This window comes from Larus michahellis, chromosome 1 (genome assembly GCF_964199755.1).
Source record: "Larus michahellis chromosome 1, bLarMic1.1, whole genome shotgun sequence".
Taxonomy (NCBI): domain Eukaryota; kingdom Metazoa; phylum Chordata; class Aves; order Charadriiformes; family Laridae; genus Larus; species Larus michahellis.
Window position 1 is genome coordinate 86749730 of NC_133896.1, and position 21007 is coordinate 86770736.

At 38.6% G+C, this 21007-nt stretch overlaps 1 protein-coding gene across 2 annotated transcripts in view; it reads left to right on the forward strand.

The window, feature by feature from the left end:
* The window catches only part of LRP6 (LDL receptor related protein 6), a 125273-nt gene that overhangs the window by 6305 nt on the left and 97961 nt on the right, over positions 1-21007 (forward strand). For both annotated transcript variants that reach the window (XM_074590034.1, XM_074590026.1), the window contains exon 2: positions 9295-9688. In XM_074590034.1, the coding sequence (XP_074446135.1) occupies positions 9295-9688 (394 nt within the window). The remainder of the gene's footprint in view (positions 1-9294; positions 9689-21007) is intronic.

Genomic DNA, 21007 nt, shown 5'->3' on the forward strand with positions numbered 1-21007 from the left:
ATATAAACAGACATGGAAAATGGCAACATTCATACAGATTTTTTTTTTAGTATCTTGTTACAGGATCACATTACCTAAATAGAATTACTCCCTCGTGATATAATCAATGTGGCAGAAATGGGATTATAGTTTTAATTCTGTTTATGAGGGCCATGTGTGAGCTCTTGATGTCAGATTTGAAAAGTAATCATATTTGAGACAGAAAATCTTAGCCAACTAGCTATATAATTTTGCCTAATCAAAAATCATTTGTTTTCCTTCTCTTTAATACTGAAATGTCATTTTCTCCTTTATATTTTTCCTCTTACTTTTTCCCCCTCGATCTGTTCCCAGAGGAAAAATATAGTTTGTATGTTCTGGTGTTTTTTTTTCATTTGTGGGGTTTTTTTTTTTATTAAAAAACTGTTTATGCCTCCAGAACTCCTCAATAATAAGCATTCTCCTCTGTCCATTGCCAAATTGTTCAGGCTTCTAGAAGGTGGCTGATGTGTTTGCTTGAATTCTGGAAGTTAGGGGTATGTGGAAGGCAACAGAAATGTAACGTGTCATAGAATTTCAGACTCTCTTTCCTCTGTTGTTCTGTCAAAGCAATGAATAAAACTCTTGCTTGTACTCATAGTATTAGTGTTAATTACAATGTTAACACTTTGGAAATCCAAGAATCCTCTTTTCCACACATGGATTAATAGAGTAGGAATATTAAGAATAATAGAAGAGTAGGAATTTGTAAACCTTGTAGGGACTTACTATGTCAATTTGGAAAATGCACTGGTGTTCTAGTAACTCAGAAACTTAACTGAGGCTCAACAGTTAGCCTTTATGCTGTAGGTAATAGTAAAATGCATAAGTAAAATAATTGCAAGTTGGCTAAGTTTGGTTTTTTTCTTTTGGATTACCAGGAATGAGTCATATTCAATACGAAAAAGGACCAGATCATTCACCTTTTTCAAGGGAACCTGCATTTGTGTCTGTGTGTGGGTTTTTTTTTATTACGTGTCACTACATCTAACGTAGGCTTGTTGAAGATTTGACATTAATAGTGCTGGGATGTGAGTGTTTTTGAGAGTTAAAAAAATAAAATAATTCACGTATGTCCAACTGTGTTTTCAAAAAAAATCAAATGTGCAATAATTTTCAAAATTATAGAAGATTGTGCACATCTTTCCTTATCCTTTAAAAACAGTCCCTAACTGTTCACTTGAACTGGAATTGTTAGATTAGATTAGATTATACTAATCCACAGTAAACTTAATAGTCCTAAGAATTTGACTGTTTAAAGTGTAATTTTGCTTGAGAACTTTTTTCTTTTGACTGAAAGTTGTTTTAAACTTTCACTGTATTATCTTTAAATTTTCATATAAAACTATTTTCTAATTCAGTGTGAATCCTTCATATTTTTTCAAAATTGTTGATACTGTCTTGTCTAGTAGAAAGTATTTTACCTGCATGAGAAACAAAATCTGTGAAATTGTTTCCCTACTTGGAGCTATGGCTTATTTTATTCTCAAGGTTAGTTATGATGGATGAACTGACAAAGATGTCATTCACGCAACTTGGTCCGGAAAAGTATGTCACGAAGAAATCTTTGGATAGCTGGTAAGTTCTCTGTTGAATTGGAGAGAAGTGGGGATGAACATCCAATAAACCTTCCAGGCAGTACTGCTGCTCCCTCCACCGCCTCTGTCCCAAATCGGTCCCAGCTGAGGGTTGTCACTTTTGTGCTGTACTCATCAGTGCTGGCAACTTTTTCTGTTTTATGGGTCTTTCTACCCTCTAGTTGGGGTCTTTTGTGCTAAATTCTGTGTTAATGCTTTACAGCAACTTCCTGATAGTGCTTCAAAAATCTAAACAAACAAAAAAAATTAACGACAAAACAGAATAAGTCAAAAAGTTGGTTTATTTTTCACCTGGTGGGACAAACTGACAGACTTAAGAAATAATTTTAAAGTACGAGGCATGCCAGCTCAGATAAATTGATGAAACTCGTCTAAGGGTAGCTCAGTGCCTATGAACTTCTTGTCAATGTGGAAAAAGGCTTTTTTAGTTTAAAGGTAAACCAGTATGCTGCTGCTCAGGATGTGGACTTTTTTGGTCCACATGGAACTATTGGCGATTTGGGTGAGACCTCATGGCTGGGGTTATTCCCACACAGCATCTGCCAGTATAACTAGGGTCCTCCAGCTTTGTAGGCAAGTGGTGATTGCAAGCAGAGGCGATTGAGGGCAAACGCTCCCAGGCCACTCTCAACTTGGATGTGCACCCTCAAACACGCATGCTGTCCAGGCTGGAGCGCCTCGTAAACTGTGATCATTCCAGACTAGCAACAAACTTTGAAGCATTCCTGTCTCAGCTTGCCAGGATGTACAAGGTGTATCTTGCAGCCTTTAGCCATCCTAGGCTTTGGGGAAATGGTCTGCCTCTGTCACAGCATCACAATGTTGTGTCTCAGTGCTCTAATTCAGTGGAGGGACTTAAGCAATGCACGGTCTTTCAACAACTTCATGAGGGATATGATAGAGACTTTGGGTTTGTTTTCTTACTGTTAGAAGCTCTGTGGGAAATGATGACGCCAGAAGGTGTGAAGGGTGGTATTTTGTTTCAGTGTGATCAGGTCATCTTATCTGCCATCTTATGGCTTCAAGTTTGGATTGCAAAATATCATCCCTATTCACATGTGGGACTCTAATTGGTGCAGTATAGCAAAACAAGATTTCTTTTTCTGCATGAGTGAAGGTGCATGCTCGGGAGAACTGTCAGAAACATACCTTGCAGACAGGAGATGCTTTGCAGCAGTCTACATGCATACTAACTTTTTCATTAAACAGATTGTGTCGATTTAAGCATGGGTGTTTCCGGTAGAACTAGGGAAGTATTGCCAATGTGTGTGGAACTGGTATGACTTCTTCTGCAGCACTGTGTGTTATTCTGACAACTGTTTGAGAAACTTGGAGAGTGTTGAAGGAAAGTTATGAGGACACCTGAGGAAATAGGAAGTGTAATGCTGAGGTTCTGTAGACATTAATACAGATCATGGTGCTACTTGGTCATGCATCCCTCTGAGCCTTTCTGCTTTCCAGACTCTGCTGCTGGCCCAGGAAAGCGTACTATGCTGCTGCCAGTTCACCTTTATTTTCTTGCCACTTTGTGGCTCCCTCTTGTCAGTAGCAGGATAATGGAAGAAGGTGGTAGCGTTATATGGCAATGCAGCTGCAAGCAGATGCCTGGCGCGGGAGCGTAGCTCTCTGTTCGTCCTAGACTGTTGTCAGCAAGATAGATTCAGCATATGAAGTTATAAAGATGTCAACTGCCAATCAAAGTGGTGTGTTTTATCCCCATGAGAGTGCAATGGAAAGAACTTCAGAGTAGAAGAGTCAATATTACAGAAAGATGAGCCGAGTCACCTTTCCCTTGCTGAGGCAGCGGATCGGTGTGAGTGTGCTACCTAGCACTGAGAAGAGGCATGCTGTGATAATTTGGAAATCATCAACTGCTGGCCGTATGGCTCTGTTGCCAACAGGATGATTTGATGGGCGATGCCTGCCCTTGAGAAAGATATTTGCTTTTGATATGCTGGAGTATTTGGTGTTCTTCAGTCATGTGTGCTTTTGTTATATTCTGCCAAGTCTGTTGGCTTTTTATGCCTGGACCTGGTATTTCTATCCTTCCCTGTTCTCCATTTTTTTTCTACCTGTCACTCTTTTGCCTCCATCAGTCTAGCTCTTCAGTAAGAGAAGTTTTTTTCCTGTTATTCATCAGGCTAAAGGATGACTTACCGTCTTCGTACCAGCTAGTCTTGCAGGATGTCTTGGTCTCCAAAGTTCCCATCTGGCCAAAGGCCTGCAAAGCTAACAGTAGAACCTTGGTGCAGCATCCAAGTGCCGTTGTTGCTGCTTGGTGTCTTTGCTTTTGACTGATGTTGTTACTCATCTCATTCACTGGCAAACCTGACTGTTCCTGTGACCTTTTGAGTTACCATCTGAACAGCCCTTGGATGGTTTTAACATGTGGAATACGCTTTAGGTTAGCTGAAAAGAGGAGAAAAGGTCCTTTCTGACAAACTTGGGCTGCCTCATGCTTGTTTACTGAAGTCCTGGTTGCCTGCTGTGTCCTGCAAGTATGTTTGTGAGAAAAAGGAGGTTCAGAGAGGAGAGAGGTCTCTGTCCACAGCAAAGGTGGAATGGGGGCTACTGGTAAGTCAGTTCATTAGTTTTCTTAAAAAGAAAAAAAAAGTGTGGAATTGTGAATTGTGTGGAATAAATCAGGAAAGGTACTGTGATGGAGCACTTGATGTAAAATCCTGGCCTGCCGCTTGCTGTGCTGAAACTCTTATGTATTTCCTGGTCATTTTTTTTGTTTGTTTGAAAATATGAACCATCTCTGTATAAGTTTCTTGAGGCCAGGTCCCTGCTTTTGGGGGAAGTTTATTTTCACTCGTAACTTGCCTCTCTGCTGGTTTGATACAAGTCTCACAGGCTTTTATTCCCAGTGCTACCTCAGCCTTTTCCTTCTTGCTCTTCCAAACTGAGCAGCAAAAATCAAAAACATTCACAGATAACAACTACACAGAATTCCTTATAAGCATAAGCAATGATGAAGAAATTTGAAACATGGGGAGTTCAGGGAGAGTCCTTAAAACTGACTGTGGCAGAACCTTTGTGTCCATCCAGAGTGTTTTTCATATGTTCTTGTGTTTGCTCTCTGTGGGACATCTTGGGAATGGTGACGATTGTCTTTCATACAAGGACTTTTGTGTATAGAATGGTTTTGAGGAGGTTGCAATTAATGCTCTTTGCTGGTTATCTATACCAATTTATCTGCTTTTCCTTCTCTTGTGGGCTGAATGTGGGTGCATGTCATTCCATCAAGGTGTCTGCCAAATCCTTCCTGCTTCCTGTGCCTCATCCAGGACAGTGTGTATTTGCTTGGCATATCTCATCACTGCATCTCCTCCTTTCCAGTCCTCACGTTTGCCATCCTTGTGGCAGTGTGCTTAACAGTATCAATTTACCTTTAGACGCTCAGAGCTTTTCAGCAAGACTTTTAAAAGACGGGCAGTTTTCTCTTCCCAGCTCGCGGACATCTTCCAATATCACAATCTGAGTTTCTTACCAGTGTACTCCTGCATGGATATTCCTTTCCACAATGTGAGTGACTTCCCAGTATTACTGTCTGGGCCACACTGGGATTCTGGAGCAGGTTGTCCCAACTTAGGGTTGCCACCTGTAGTCTGGCAGGTCCTGTTCCTAAATTGGAGGTTCACAAGCAACTGGTTCAACTAATGTGTCAAAACTGATGCAGTCCTCCCTTTCCCTGGTGTGCTAGTACTTACGTTTCTCTGATTTTGTTCTAAACTGGTTCTAGATGATGGCTGGCTAAAACCTACTTTTTGGCAGGTGGGGGGAGAGCACGGTAGCCTTCTGCTGGTTTAGCTCCCTGCATTGTCTCGCTGTGGTGTGGGGCAAGTGCTAGAGCCAACACAAAAGAGAGGTTGGGAACCCACAGCTGAAAGTGGAGTCCAGGAGAAAGGATATGGCTGCTGTTGCATCTTGAGCAGATCTAGCAGGCTGCCAGTGAAAGGAGGGAGAGCTGCTCCCCCTTCCAACTCCCTGCTGCTTGCCTTATGTTAGTTTTGGAGTTTGCTGGACCACTTCTTGAGTCAGTTCAACTCGCTAACCTAGTCAAACTTTTTCACTGATGTAATGACTTGAATCAGCTTGGGGAGGGGCCCTTAACTAAGTGAGGGGGTAGAACAGCATTTCTGGGGGTTGGCAATGAGAAAAAAGGATTTGGGGAAAATGAGATGACGCTAATTGCTTTAACCAGGCTAAATTCCACGTTGGTGAAAGAGAATGAGCATGTTGAAGGTAATACTGACCTCGTGGCACCCAGAGGTGTCATGGATGATTAAAAGTGGAAAAGGAGCAAGTGGGAACTTGTGGAAAAGGCCTCTGGACTAGTTAAAGAAAAGCAGGACAAATTCTGACAGCTTAAAGTAGCCACTTAAACACAAAAAAACCTGAAAAACATTTTTAGCTGGAAAAGTGATCTTATGTTCGTTCATCACTTTGCATCCCGTGGGCTGCAGCATTTTTAAGCCAGTACTGGACACTCAAAAATCAGATGTATAAAGCAAGACTCAAGTAAACAAGTGTTAGGAAAACCAGACTTAAGTATCTTGATTAGCAACTTTCAGTATGCTAGAGAGAGAGACAAGAGCTGTAGCCAAGAGAAATATTTGCTACAAGAACTGAAGTGAGGAGAAGGATGCTGATGTAGAATTCTAGCTGTAAAGGCAGGGCAAAAAAGGCAGTGGCTGGATTTTAATATTGAATGTGGTAAGGTTAGGGAAGGTGTTATGTGAGGATCAGAGTTAAGAAGCAGTTAGGCTCAGTGACCTATTATTGCCAGGAGCTCCTTAAGATTTTTGTTGCAGTTCAAATGTGTTAAACTTCCGTTTTTTTAACTTTTGTGTTCTCTGAGCAAGTGTTTATTCCTGCCGGTGGATTAAAAAAAAAAGCTTATTTTTATAACTAAGCATAACTCTTACTCTGTGTTGAGTACTTTAATTGGAAGAATAAACTACATGTATACCTCTTAGGTGATGGAGGACATGGTAATAGTCACTACTGTTTCAATTGTTGATTTCCAAGATGGATATTTTTTCTTTTACTTTTAAAACTGTGTTCTTCAATATATTATAGATCATTGCAGTTAAAACGTATTTTTATGATGTCTATACAAAGGGAAATAGAAACATTTTATGTAAAGAGTTCAGCTTTGACTACTTAAAGTGAGTCATATGGGGCAGGATGGCATCTTTTGTCACAATTTTCCTTTTACCACTGGTGCTTGAGTCAAGTAAATGGTAAAGATGATACTAGGTACCAATGCTGCCAACTTTAGTAATCGGGTTTTATAGGATATTGAAGCCTTCGTGTTTTCTGGGAAGGGTTGGAGGGGGTGGGGGAACAAACCTGGTTTTTATTATTTTGGTGATGCATGCTTCATTCCTGAATGTCGCAACAAATTGGAAAGCTTAACAGCCTCATCTGCTAGCCCTGCGGAATGTATTAAAAGTTGTGGCTTTGAATCAATCTGCATGAAACTACACATCCTAAGTGTAGCTGTGTTTCTTCTGACCCGTCATTCAAATAATTTGTATCATTCATGAAAAGGAGGTTTTTCTCCTGTCCTTCCTCAGCCAGCTCTGAGCTCCAGCAAGGAGTGAATAACCTATGCAATGCGGTTGTATTAGGCTCGGCAGTGTCTTCAGGCTTCGGTGATTACACTTGACATGCCTGGTGTTCCAATTCAGTGCATGCTGTGTGCATGGGTAGTCTTGCTCCGTGTTGCACATAATAATGGAACCTGTACTCATTTGTGCATGGATTTACCTTTTTTCAAATGCTGGGCATGCTGTCTTATTAGAGAGCTCTGCCAGTTGGCTGCACGCTTTCCTATGGTGCACTAGATGACACTGAGCTGGCTATTAACTAGATTTTTCAGGTTACAATTGTATGCAGGCTTTAAAAAGTAGAGGGTTTTATTGCATGCCTATTTTTTACCGCTTTATGAGGATTCTGCTTTCTAATTTAAAGTCGTCTACCTCTTCTCCATGGAAATATAATCTCTAAACTAAATGTTTTGCTGCACAATTAAAAACTTGCTTTCTGGAGTGTGGAATTTAGCATTATTAAAAACAACAAAGCTTCCCCTTTCCCCCCATTTCAGTAACTTTCTATCTAAAGGTTGTTATAAATCAATTTATATTCAGTGTTTCTAAAATTAGGATGATAGCCTAAACAATTTCGTTAGTTTAGTTTGTTTTTTACAAAAAAAGAAAGTAAAAAACCATACATAGCAGAACTTGTTTATTTGGAGGTAGATTAAGGAACTCGGTTCCTTCAGCGTCTCCCAATACACATGTGGCAGTGTCTTTGATAAACAGTTTTGTGGTAATAAGGGGAGTGGTCTGATCTTGGCTTTTGAATGTTCTGAAGAGTGTGTTGGTATTTCTAATTTCAGTGTGAGTTTCTCATACAAGGAACTGTATCTCTTCTGCAGTGTAGCCCTTGACATTATTCAACCATGCACATTTTTGGTTCTATAAATGTAAGCCTTTCTGTTAGGACATATAGCCTGCTAAAAGTTTAATGTGCCACCTATACTGATGAATAAATCTGCAAGAATTTTGTTAAATTTGTGCGGTGACAGGTAGAGGAGCATTTAGTATGCCAATCATAGTATGTATCCAAGTGCTGCTGTACAGCTCTGTTGCTACAGTGCCTGAGTAAACACAGGGAAAGGTAGAAATGTTTTCTGATAGTGGGTTTAAAAGGATGTGATTGTCAGCTTTATACAATTGTAGTATTTTCCTTAACATTTTGTTGAAGTAGGAACAAGGCTGGAATTTTCATAATGTTCTATCTTGCTTGTGGTTAAGGACAATTAAATGGCCATATTACATTTGAGAAACAATCCATTTTCATGGTTACTACTCTTCATTAGTCATCTTGGGTGTTGTGTGTGAAAAATATACAGCCCGCACAAACCAATAGATTAAGCAAATAAAGCATATAAAGTAAAGGCTTTGTGTTGGACAACTAAACAGGAGTGGTAGAGCAGAGTTTGAAAGAACTCAGTGTTGTCCATTCCTGTAGATTTATTTTTCTTCCTACCTCCTCAGGCCAATGTCAACACGCTAAAACAACATTCCTCTCATGCTGTGCAATGAATTTTGTATTTGTGTGTATTATATGTAAAATGTCCAGCATATATAATTGTGGAGCGTATCAACACACAGGTAGTTTTGATAGCTTGACATCAGTTATGCTTTTATAGAAGTGGGGTGTATATTACTAAATACTAGCAAAAAAAAAAAAAAACTTTGCTCAGGTGGGCCAGCACTGAGTGCTTAGAAAACTGCTTTAGACTTGTCTTCCAGATTTTTATTTAAGCATCCTTCTCTGCAGAACAGTGTCATTTGGGCACTTCAGACCTCTTTTTTCTTTGTTCTCTCCCTTCTTCTTTAATATTGTTTTAATAATGCACAGCCCAGAATAATGAGCTGCCCATTATGAAGTTACCATCTTTAGTTGTAGCACTGTTGAAAGGCTTCGAGTCAGTGCTTTTTAGTCAAACTTCAAAATGTCCCCCTACCTTTTTCTTACTTTTTAAAAATTTCTTAAATTAGTAGTTATGGCCTGATGCACCATCATAGTGCAAGTTATACTTAATATGAGTGGTGTTAATGCATCTGTCTGTCCCCCCACCCCTTCTTTCTCCCATTTAAAGCTGCCCCACTGTTGCTGTATGCGAACCGACGTGATCTGCGACTGGTGGATGCTGCAAATGGGAAGGAGAACGCGACGGTGATTGTGGGTGGCTTAGAGGACGCAGCAGCAGTGGACTTCGTGTTTGTGAAGGGGTTGATATACTGGAGCGATGTAAGTGAAGAAGCCATTAAACGAACAGAATTCAATAAATCTGGGAGTGTACAAAATGTGGTCATTTCTGGACTTCTGTCACCTGATGGGCTGGCATGTGACTGGCTGGGAGAGAAATTATACTGGACAGATTCTGAAACAAACCGGATTGAAGTTTCTAATTTAGACGGATCACTGAGGAAAGTTTTGTTTTGGCAAGAATTGGATCAACCCAGAGCAATTGCCTTAGATCCTGCAAGAGGGTAAGTCTTTTTTGAAAACAAAATAATTACAGATCTGCTACTTCTTGTTTGTTGAATGATTTTTAAATAAGCAATGGTAGTGTTACTGAAGTTAGCCTAAGCATTTTGCATTATTTGCTTCTCTTTCTATTAGCATGATTTGAAAACAATTTGGACTTCTGAAATTGCCTTCATATTGGTTTGTGAACAACTATTTTAAAAAAGTGCTAGAGAATTATTTTGGCAATAGTGTAGAAAATAAACAGAAATGGAGATGTTCTAATGTAAAATCCGATATAATCTATTTGAAGGGAAGGGCCGTCAGCTGCCTGTGCACAGGCTTGTGCCTCCCTGCAGTGTCAAGTAGCAGAATTTTTTTTGTTCGTTTATGCTTTATTGAAACGGCAAAAGAAATGAGAGAAATCAATACACTTTATTAATAACAATTTGAGACGTCTTTTAGCGCTTAACCAGAAAATTTACAGAAGGGGGGTTCTCTTCACCCTTCAGGGAACTTTTGTTTTGAAAAGTCCTGTGTTTTGGCTTAGCCCATTCTAGAACAGGTCTAATTCTTCTCAGCTCTCATTTCAGTCCCTGGATGTGACTTACAGTGTAATCTTACTGTTCTGTTCTTGGAACAAAGCTGTTGTTGCCAGAAATGCTAAATTCAGTGGTGGTTTTGGTGATGTTACGTAAATGGCTAGCTTGAGGCTACCCTGGAGGTAGTCAACTGTTGTAAAGTGACTGGTCTCCCGAAGTAAAAAAGTAATGGAATATCCTTGATGCTGTGTAATCTTTTGATACACTATCTTTTTTTCCTGAACAAGCAAGAAAATGAATCTATTGTATTGCCATTTCACATTTTTTTTCAGTCAAATTTTTGGGGGAGAAATCAAGACATTGTTTCTTTGCAAAGATGAGGGCTGTTTTAGCTGCTTCTAGCTTCTTTACATTATAATTTGTTGAACTTTCGTGTTTGGGTCTTGTCCTTGAAAAGGAGAAAGTCTTTGTAAAACATGGCTTCTTTCCTGAGCTTCATAGAAATACCGCATCTTGAATATTTTCTTCCACAGTTTCAATAGGCCTTTGACAATATATAAATAGGGAAGATGTTTCTTTTGCATTACTTACATTTCCAGCTTTGGAAATAATAAAAGGATGGATTTATGCCTTTCCTGTCTCTTTACAACTTACAAATTGGAGCCAACGATAGCATTAGTTTTATTTTATTAGATTCTAAAACCATTTAAGTACGCAAGAAAAGATGTAACACTCATGCCCCTTCCACCCACCATCCCAAAACTGAGGGAGAAAAGGGAGGAAAAACACAAAGTGGTTTTGATTTGGCTTGTAGCCAGAGATACACAGAGATTCTCATTAGTTAGGAATAATGCACTGTTGTCAAGCCAGTTGGTCTTTTTTAGAAGGGTATTTGTATTTTCCAAATATGTACAGTAATATGCTCAGTGATCAAAACTAGATGATTGCGTACTCTTGCACTCTTTCATAATACTTTACATGAAGAGGAAACTACAAGACGAAAAATGAAACAGATCAAACATAAAGTGAACTCATAACTTTTTCCATACTGATGATCTGTTAAAGCAGTAGAAGTAAACACTTAAATATGCCTAGATTTAAAACAAAAGAACTCAAACAAAAAACCCAAACATCAACCCCCCCCCTTCATCAAAACAAACACAAAAACCCAACCAAAACAAAAAAACCCTCCAACAACTGTAATGGAAGGACAAAATATTTTTTTCTTCTAAATCTCTGAAGAGGTCACTTACTAAGTTGTTATCTGAAGGGTGTGTTTAGGAAGGTGATACAGTAATATATCAATTTTCTGTGTTACCATATTGCAGTCGCAAAAATTGCAGTTCTCTTATGCAGTTCTATGACAGAAAACCTCTCAGCTCTTAATAAACCTGTTTACATTTCAGAACTTCCTACAAAGATTGAGACAAGTGGAAGGGTGGAATCAGCACAGGGATATAAATAAATTAAAAAAATTTTAAAAAGTCCCCAAGCTGTTCTTGTATGCATGCTTCTTTCACTAATATTTACATTTTTTTAGCCCTGTAAATGTCTTTTGGTTTCACACTGTTGCCTGGCAGACGGTGGTAGGAATAAGCCATAAAAGGATCTAAGAACAGTTAATAAAATCTGAAACTTGGAAAAGCAAAACCCCTTTCATTTTCCTGCAGTCTAATCAGTCTCCTATTGTGCTCAGTTGATGGTTATTCCAGATACAGTTTCATAAACTTTTGCAATTCATTAAAAGAAATGATTTAGCAGGAAAACTTACACGAAGGTCACTGTTACCGCAAGTGCAATTTTTCATGAAATCTTATTTGTCAAATGTAGTTGATATAAAGTAGGATACATCGCGTATTTCATGATTAAGTTGATTTAAGTACCAAACTACTCATCTGTGCTTGTGTGCACATGAATATTTCTTACATGTATCTATCTTACTGAAAACATGAGAATGCCTACATTGAAATTAAATCTAAAGAATAGCATAAGCTAGCACAGATATGTAGTTGTGAATAATGCATTTTCTTGGCAGTGTCCTATGTAGAAAAAATTAAATATTTCACCAACACTCTAGTCTTTTTAGCAACCTATCTGTTGCAGGATACTCAACAGTTGTTATCTGAAGGTCACTACTCACTGCTGTTGTGATAGTTCGGAGGGATGTGATTGGACTCTCTCAGAGCATGTTATAGCAACACTAGTGGTAATGAAAGAATAACTGGTTTGGGTAGCCTTTGCTACCACTGCCAAAACCATCTGTTAACTGTGTGTGAGGTTATATGTATAACTGAAATACTGGAGTAGAAGTTAGACTTGGTTCCCATGGCTGCTATCAGTAATGAGAAATGCAATACATTGACTAATGGAAAATATTTCTTAGTTGGTAACAGAGACACAGCAGCCAAGTCTAATTTTTACTCTGGTATTTTTGTCTAGGAAGCCATCAGAATCCAAAATGTCTAGATTCCTCTTACTGGTTATCTCTTTTGTACGTTTTAGGTTTGAGTTTCTCATTTCTCGCATTCATGCACTACAACTTACTTTACTTTTTTCTATTTTAGTTGGCTCAATACTCAATAAAATATTGTGTGTCTATGAGGTGAGAGGAGAAGGGACCTTAGAAAAAGGGAATAGGGTGCTTCTTCAGCCTTCTTTTGAAGTGAGGCTGAGAGGTTTCAGAGCAGTTTCAGGAAGGCTTGCTTCTCAGTCCAAGCCATCGTTTCTGAAACTGTTTATTCCTGACTTGTGTTAACATGAGACCCTCTTAATAAGATCAGCATCTTGAAATATCACATACTCTGACACTTTAATGTTGACTTTTTGCCAGAGGAAGACCAGGTGTTAGACCACCAAGTGCAGGAGAGCACCAGATTTAGGAACTGGTCACATGAAAGTTGAGCAAGTGGAAAAGTAGTTTTTCTGCTTCAGCACTCAAGAGGGGGGGGCGGGGGGGGGAAGGCATATCTATTCAGATTCTTGAGCAAGTACTGCTTGAAAATGCAGTATTGTGTATTTGTACTGCTGTTTTCTTGTTATTTTTTTTTTAAATTTGTACAGCCCTTTTGTCCTTAGGGAAAAGACTTCATTATCATTATTACAGTTCCCCAAAAGTTATCCTTTAGACAACTTGATCAATCTTCTTCGTAAGAAGCACTGTCAAAGTGAACTTGTTTTTCCTCACTTCTAGATGTATTGTTCACCACAAAGAGAATTTTAAGTGCTGCCTAGAAATGCTGACTAATTGCTTACTTTTCAGGACATGTTTTAAATCAAGTGACTCTATAGAGTTACCTTAATTGTTAAACTCTTGTAAAGCTTTTGAGTTGTAAAGGTTTTTAGTTAATGAATAGAATTAGAGTACAAAGAGCTACAACACTTTTTATGACAGCTGAAGTTGATTTCTGGATGAAGTACTTTGCATGTTTGGGAAGATCTTCAGATTTAACGCATACCCCCTCCCCCAGCAGACTTTTCTCTTATTTTTTTCATGCAAAACCTTTGCAGGGAAGACATGTATTTTCGTTCTTTATGGACCTACTTCTTTTGTGTCTTTGAAAGTTGGAAAATTGCATCTAAGCATGTTAAGCACAAAAGTGATTGTAGTAACAGGCCTTATATCTGCACATTATAACACAAGATTCATGGGAACTGGTAGTATTTGTTGCTGACTGGTAGATGTTAAACAACAATATAAGGAAAGGAAAATGGACAGTTCTAATAACAGTTATGGTATTTTTGATTTGGGGAAAACATTTTAAAAATGAAAAAATTCAGAATTTCTTTGTAAATTCACCCATTCAGTGAAGGGGTTTTTGTTTGCATGCCAGTCAGTATTATATAAAATGGCACCTTGGATGTAAATTCCCAAAATAATGTAAATAACTGAAGGCTTTGCTTCATAGCTTCTCTTGCTTGATGCCACCTTTCCCTTGAGCAGATTGCTTCTGGCTGAAAATCTTTCTGCTGCTCCTCTGCTGATACAAACATATTTCACAGGCAGCAGATTAGTGTACTCAGCTTGTTGTTTGCTATGTACCCTGGCTTGTGCAGTAAGGAGTTAATTTTGAGATTTTATAGGCGACTTACACGCAAGTGTTAAACTGATAGGAAATCTGCAGACTGCTGTGGTGTTGGCACATAGATTTATAAGGTGTATTTAATCTTTCTTCACCTAAGAAGGTGAACAACATCAGAAGATGATGTTGGTTGCAAATACATCACTGAATTCTGGTAACAGCTAGTATATTAAACAAACTGAAAGGTATTTTTCAGTGACTTAATGAAGCTAACATGAAAGATAGCAGTAGTGTTGCACAGGTTGTCCTGATGACATCAGGAGTGGCCTGCCTTGGCTCTTGAGCTGCATGTAACTCTTGGAAGATCTAAAATGCAGCAACAGTGTCGCTAGTAGCTGGATGATCCTAGCGCAGGGACTGTTGGATGACCTGAATCACTACGTATGGGACACTACAAATCCGTGAAGATTGCCTAGGCCAGGATTATACTGCATGATTCAAAACCCAGCAGCATGCAAAACAGCGCTTCATTCTGCAAGAGATGGCTAGCGTGGCATTTGAAATGTACTTGCTGTCTTCTGCACCAGACCTACTATAACTTCCACTGCTTCTGAAGTATAAGGTGTTCAGGGTTTGGCTCTTGATCCTCTGAAGATCTTCATGGATTCTGGGAACAAGATCAGACACTATTCACTTACTGTAATAGCGTTGAATATTAACTTTTGGTTAATATTCAAACCCAAAGGATTTGGGTTTGTTTTAATTTAATCTCATTGACCGTCTGTTCATTTTGAAAGGTTCTTTCAAAAAACTTTGCAAGGTTGTTTGAGATTTGTCATATATGGTTCATGTGATGCTGGTTTCCAGTCCACTGCTAGAATATTTCCATCTAGATGCCAGAATTGTCAAGGTGTCATTTTATTGCACAGCTCAAAATGTTAATTTCTTTCTCCTCCTCTCTTTTTGCCTCATCTGAAGGAGGAGGTGAAGGAAGGTAACCAGAAACCCACATATTTAAAGCAGAGTGAAGGCTTGCAGAGGTGACCTCTCTTGTAAATCTTGCTGTGCTGGTTTTAGATGTTACTGCCAGTGACTGCCTATCCTCACCCTACTGCCAGAGGTTGCCAGGAACTCAGAGGAATGTATTCACTAATATATTTTCTTTAATTTTCAGGCATTTTACATAGTTTTCTCTTTGTGGACGGAGATGTGAGAGATTTGGCTTGCTAGAAATCAAATTAGAGTGCACAGAATTGATATGTGCAGGACAAACATTTTTCTTATAGGCTCAGATGTGTTAAAGTTGTAGATACTTTTAGCTGTAGGCAAGTTTGAAAATAGCCTTTCATCCCTACCTCCTTCGTTCAGTGCTTGGGCTAGAAAACAAGACTGTGGACTGGATCAGTGGAGGGCTGTGCTTTCCCTTCTGCCTGCTTTCCTGTGAATAAGCTAGTAGCATCTTGAAACACCACAGAGTTGTAAAAACACTAAATTCATTGGCTTTTTTTCACTTTGTGTCTTCAGTTTTGGACTTGTTCTGGTGAGGCGTGTGAATATGGTATGTTAAATGATAGTCTGATGACAACTTAAGGTAACATCTAAGAGGATGATCTGGCCTGTCCCCTAACGCATACCTCAGTGCTGCAGTGATGAGGGTGATAAGAATTAATAAACTTTATGCCACTTGTTGTTAAGTATTAATGTATACTTCAGATATTTGCATGCAGTGTTTGTTTAATAAGTTAGACCTAAGTATTTAAACCGAGATAGTAATTTCTGGTCTGTGTGAATAACCTCTGGTGATGAGTCTTTGGGCATGCTTCTGTCTATCTGCATTTTCAGTCCCTGCAATTATAACTTAGCATCTAAGTCTAGACTATGAAAACCTGTTGTATTTAAAGAAATAAATTGTGAACAAACAAGTTTTCACTAACAACATTTTGAATGAGGCTTTAGGCTGAGTGAACAGAAGGAAAATGATTTTTAAAATCATGATTTTAGACTTCTGGTAAGCATTACTAGCTATATGTTAATTAAAAATGTTTGTTCACACACCTTTAAAAATTAAAATAATCCTAAGACAACTTTTAATAACTATTAACAGGAACACAAAGGAGTCATATTAATTCACAGCAGAGAGTTATAACCTGATATATTGTTAGTTCTGCATTCTTGCTTGAGAAGTTCAAAGTAGCATTGCTGTTAAGGAAGCAGAATGCCTTTAAAGGAACATCTGTGCTATTTCTGGGGAAGGGACCAAACAAATAATCCTCCTCTCCCCCCAAATACAATTTGCATAACTTGGCGGTGATTGTCAGGAAATCCTTGCTTCTGAGTCCATGACATCTAGTAAGACTTGTAGGAGAGAGCTTTTGATTGCTTACTAAAACTGAGTCAGCTTATTAATTGCAAATTGCCACAATAAATTATTTTTTTACTTCATCATAGGGAAAAGTTTTGTTTGTAATCTCTTTACTATTTCAAGGCAGGATATTTTAGTGGGGACTTTCTCAGAAATGACGATGAGCCTTACAGACAGTGTGTGTTAAAGCAGATCTGCACCAGAAGAAATTAGTTGGCAAAATCAGCCTTTAGCAAATACAGCTCACTGCAGTGTGGTTTAAAGTTTCTTCATTCATCCTGCGACCATCTTCTTCCCTTTCTAAGTAAGCTCCACTGTCAAAAACACACTTTCTGCCATAAACTGAGATTATACTCTCGGTTCTTGCTGCGATGTATTGGCCAACCCATTGTACAGCCCACAAGTGCATTTGCAGCAGAAATGTATAATGTAGACTCAGCCCGAGTTGTAGTTGATAAGAGGATCATGGTAGTGTCTGGCCTTATCGTTAACGAGTCTCCTTGTTCATGGGCTTGTGGAGTGTGCAGATGGAAGGAGGAATGAACGGAGGGAAAAGTCTTATGGTTTTCTTCATTTAAAATCAAGACAGGGTTAGTTGGTTGTGGGTTGGGTTTCCACCCCAGTGTTTTGGGTAGTGGCTGAAATGTGTCCATTTTAGAGTTTAAAGTTTGGTCCGAACTTTAGACCAAAGTTTTTGATCTAGGCATTGTAGAAAATGGAGCAGAAAAGTGCCTTTGTTCCTGTGGAAGAAGTTGATTGTTGGATTTATGTTGACAAAAAAGATTGATTTATGGCTCACTTCTTGAAGAAAGCTGATAAATCCACTTGCTAGCATGATTTGAAACAGACCGATAATATTTTTTAAATAAACTATGGATTAAGTTTGTTTTAAAAATGAAAATCATAGCACTCAACTGGATGAAGGTTCAGCATGATTAACAAAGAAAAAAGTCTATAGAAGAACCATCTTTATTTGGCTGTGTTCCTGGAAAAAATAAGACTATCCCTGTGGAGAATGAGTGTATTTCAGTACTGTCTTCTCTGTAGAGTTGTCAGATAAAATGTCACGGGATAATACATTGTACAGAGGATGTCAAGCATATGCGGTTTTTACAGTGCAGCTAGTAAGAAAGGAGGACATACCAGGGACATAAATTGTGAGGCAGTCTAATAAAATACCTAAATAAGCATTTCTAGAATTTGTGCAGTGACCCCAGGACGGGAGGTGGTTCACATTACAGTCAGCATGCCAGGATTGTTAGTTGGGCCTGTATCTGAGGCGGTATAATTCTACTGTTTCAGGATCTGTGTATGAAGGACCTGAAAATGAGCTGAGCAAAGCAGAAGTTAATGCCTTGGATTTCTGCTCGATGCTTGGAGATTTATTCCTTTTAACTCTTCGTTGTATTACTGTAGCCTCTCTGTCGAGTTTCTGGTCTGTCTTCCAGGCGGTTTTTAAAACATCAGGCCCAGTTGTGGTGTTTCATAATAAAAGAAAGCAATAGAAAAACCTGAGCCTTGTCTGTGGGCGCAGAGTCACTTCAGATGGGCCAGTGATGCCGTTCCACAGTAATACTCTAGATTTTAAATTGTGTGCTTTAAATGCATATGTGTGGGTGAGGATGTATATGTAATATGTATTTGTGGTGTCTGTGTCTAGTTAGTTGTATCATATACTTGAAACATGCTAATTGTGTTGTACCGTAAAACCTAAAAAGACTAACCAACCAACGCCCAAACCATCCTCCCCACCTCATAAAAAAAACCCCAAAAACCCAAACCCCCATAAATGTGGAAACCGTTTTTTCCTTGGACTGATGAGTAGAAATATAAATAATAGTAACACATTTTCTGGACCTTAATGCTTTAATTAGAATCCTTCATAATATCACTCTTTTTTTTTTTTTTTTTTTTGGAAAAAAAAAAAAAGGCAGCATCCGTTCTGGGTCTCTGTCTTCCCCCTGCCTCCTTTCTTTCCCCAGGGTTGTTTAACACATACTTTACATTTTCATTTCTCATGGGAACCTTGTCATTTCTCACTTTTACATCTTAATTCCATGTTTCAGCATAAAGTATTACTTGTATTAAGTTTTCTCTGTCACTTCAAGCTAGAAGTGGTAAAGATAGGAGATTATGCAACTAAGAGCACTGTTAAATCGGAGAGCTTTTTTTCTAAATAAATCTATGTAAGTGTGAAATTTATTTTTCTTATTTAAAGGATAAGTATTATCTCTGCTGTGGCAGGTTGTTTAAAATTATCCTAAAATTAAAGAAAGCTGTCTTGCAAATAAAGCTTGCATGATTCTTTTCCTGTGTATTGTAGTGATGCATAGAAATATCTTCAATTCTCAAGTAGAAGGTTCTTTTACTAAAAATGCATTTATTTGTTGTAGAATAGAAGTGTATCATATCATTGTCTAACTTTTAGGTTAAACTCTGGCAAACTTCTGAGTAAGCTGAAATAAAAGGTGATATTTTGATATTTCTGTTTTATTTTCAGCATGCATTTTTCTTGTGTACATTAAAAAAAATCTTTCTGTTAAGTACATGTTTAGATCTAGATATAAGCATGGTTAGTCTGAGGTAAAAATTAAGGGGGGGGATTGCTCAAGAGGTACACGCTGTTTATAAACTAGCGGGCTCCTGTAGGTCTGAAACTGCGTGAAGATCTTGGAAGAAAGCTTTCAGATGTGTAAAACAAAACTTGCCTGTTTCTTACTGTAAACACTTGAAATAAATATGATGGTGCTTGAGTAGTTGGTAACAATCCAGAGTTGTCCGGTTTTATTGTGCCTGTGTTATGTTGGTAAACCGTTGCTTCACCTGATCATGAGATCTCACACAAATGTTCTGTTAACTGTATTAAGTACAGGTTGTGTGTTGATTTTACTGTGCTTTCCTGATTAAATAATTTGTCGTTTTATTGCGATAGCCTGACATGCTATTTTAAACAGAGTTTAATGATGTGCTTATTGTGGCCAGAAGTAATGGCTGGAGGTTCTGACTGCAAATTTCTGTTGGCCCCCAGACATGCATAAAAGTAGTTGCTTGACTGAGGATAAGGATTGCTGGATGTGGTGTTCAAGCCAGCACTCAGCGTTGAGCTGGCAGGCGCAGAACGACTTGGCTAAGCAGTCAATAGTGAAACCAGAGATTTGTTTTAGTAAAGGTCTGATCGCTGCTCATAACCACTAAAAGCTTTAGCATTAAATAAATTATATAGTCCTAATCAACGTTTTATAGCTACAAACCAAATTTGGATTTAAAGAGATGGATACTACGAAAGCATGAAAGTACAATGTGTTCTTGAGGTTTGACAGAAATTTGTTACTTAACTAGAGAAGAATTGTCTCTTTGCATAAAAATGTTGTTCTATTTCAAAGCATAAATGAGACTCAGAAAACTGTGAGTTCCTAACCAGACTTCTTTATAGAATCATAGAATGGCTCGAGTTGGAAGGGACCTTAAAGAGTTCCAACCCCCTCATCTATATATTAATACAGTATAGAGTTCTAGTTCCAACCCTCTCATCTATATATTAATATATTTGTTTTGGCCTTGCTAAAACTGGTGAAATGTCATGGGTTTATGTAACCAGAGCACTTTGCCCACTGTTTAGTAAGTAGCTGAAGGGCAGTCTTGTTGATAACTGTGAGACATAGAGAGGGGCTCTTTGCTCCCAGTCCTAAGTTCCCCAGCCTGGAGCAGATTCCCTGTGAACTGCCCATGGCCCTGTTGTTGCATGTTCAGTCTTCTCTGTATCCCCCTTCATATAAAACGGATGCTACGAGCTGATCTCACACAGCTAATTAGCTAATGAAAGTTAAAAAAGGAAAATCCATGTCAGAACATAGAGGATTTCTATGCATCAGCTTTTGAATGTCCAGCAGGACGTACCTGAAATGGAGCCAAGCAATGACTGTAAGAAAGGCTCAGTGATTTTTGAGTTTTGATAGGCTTTATGGTCATCTGGAGGCTGTACAGAGACAGAAGTCTTCACATTTTCTTCAGTGAGAATAGGATTACAGATGCCAAAGGGCCACCCGTGCAACAGGGTGGGAAGATTAGGATTTTTGAGTTCTGGTTCCTATTTAAGTTCTTTGTCTCTGTCACTCTTCTCCTTTTGAAGCCTGGCCCTCTGCAAACAACTGCTAGTAATCTGAAGTTGAAATCTTAAGAGCTGAATTTCTCATGTGGCTGTGAAAGTATTAGTTGTCTTCTGTGATTCTCCAAAACACACAACATGAGACAGACTGTGGATTTGCATAGTTTGGGACTCTTCCCCCCACCCACCTGAATGGTTTGTAAAATCTCCCAAAGCATCTTGCCCATTCCCTTCATCCTCTTTATAAATGACATATTAAAAGCTTCCTTAGAGAATTTGACATGTGGCACCCTAGAAATACATAACCTCAGCCA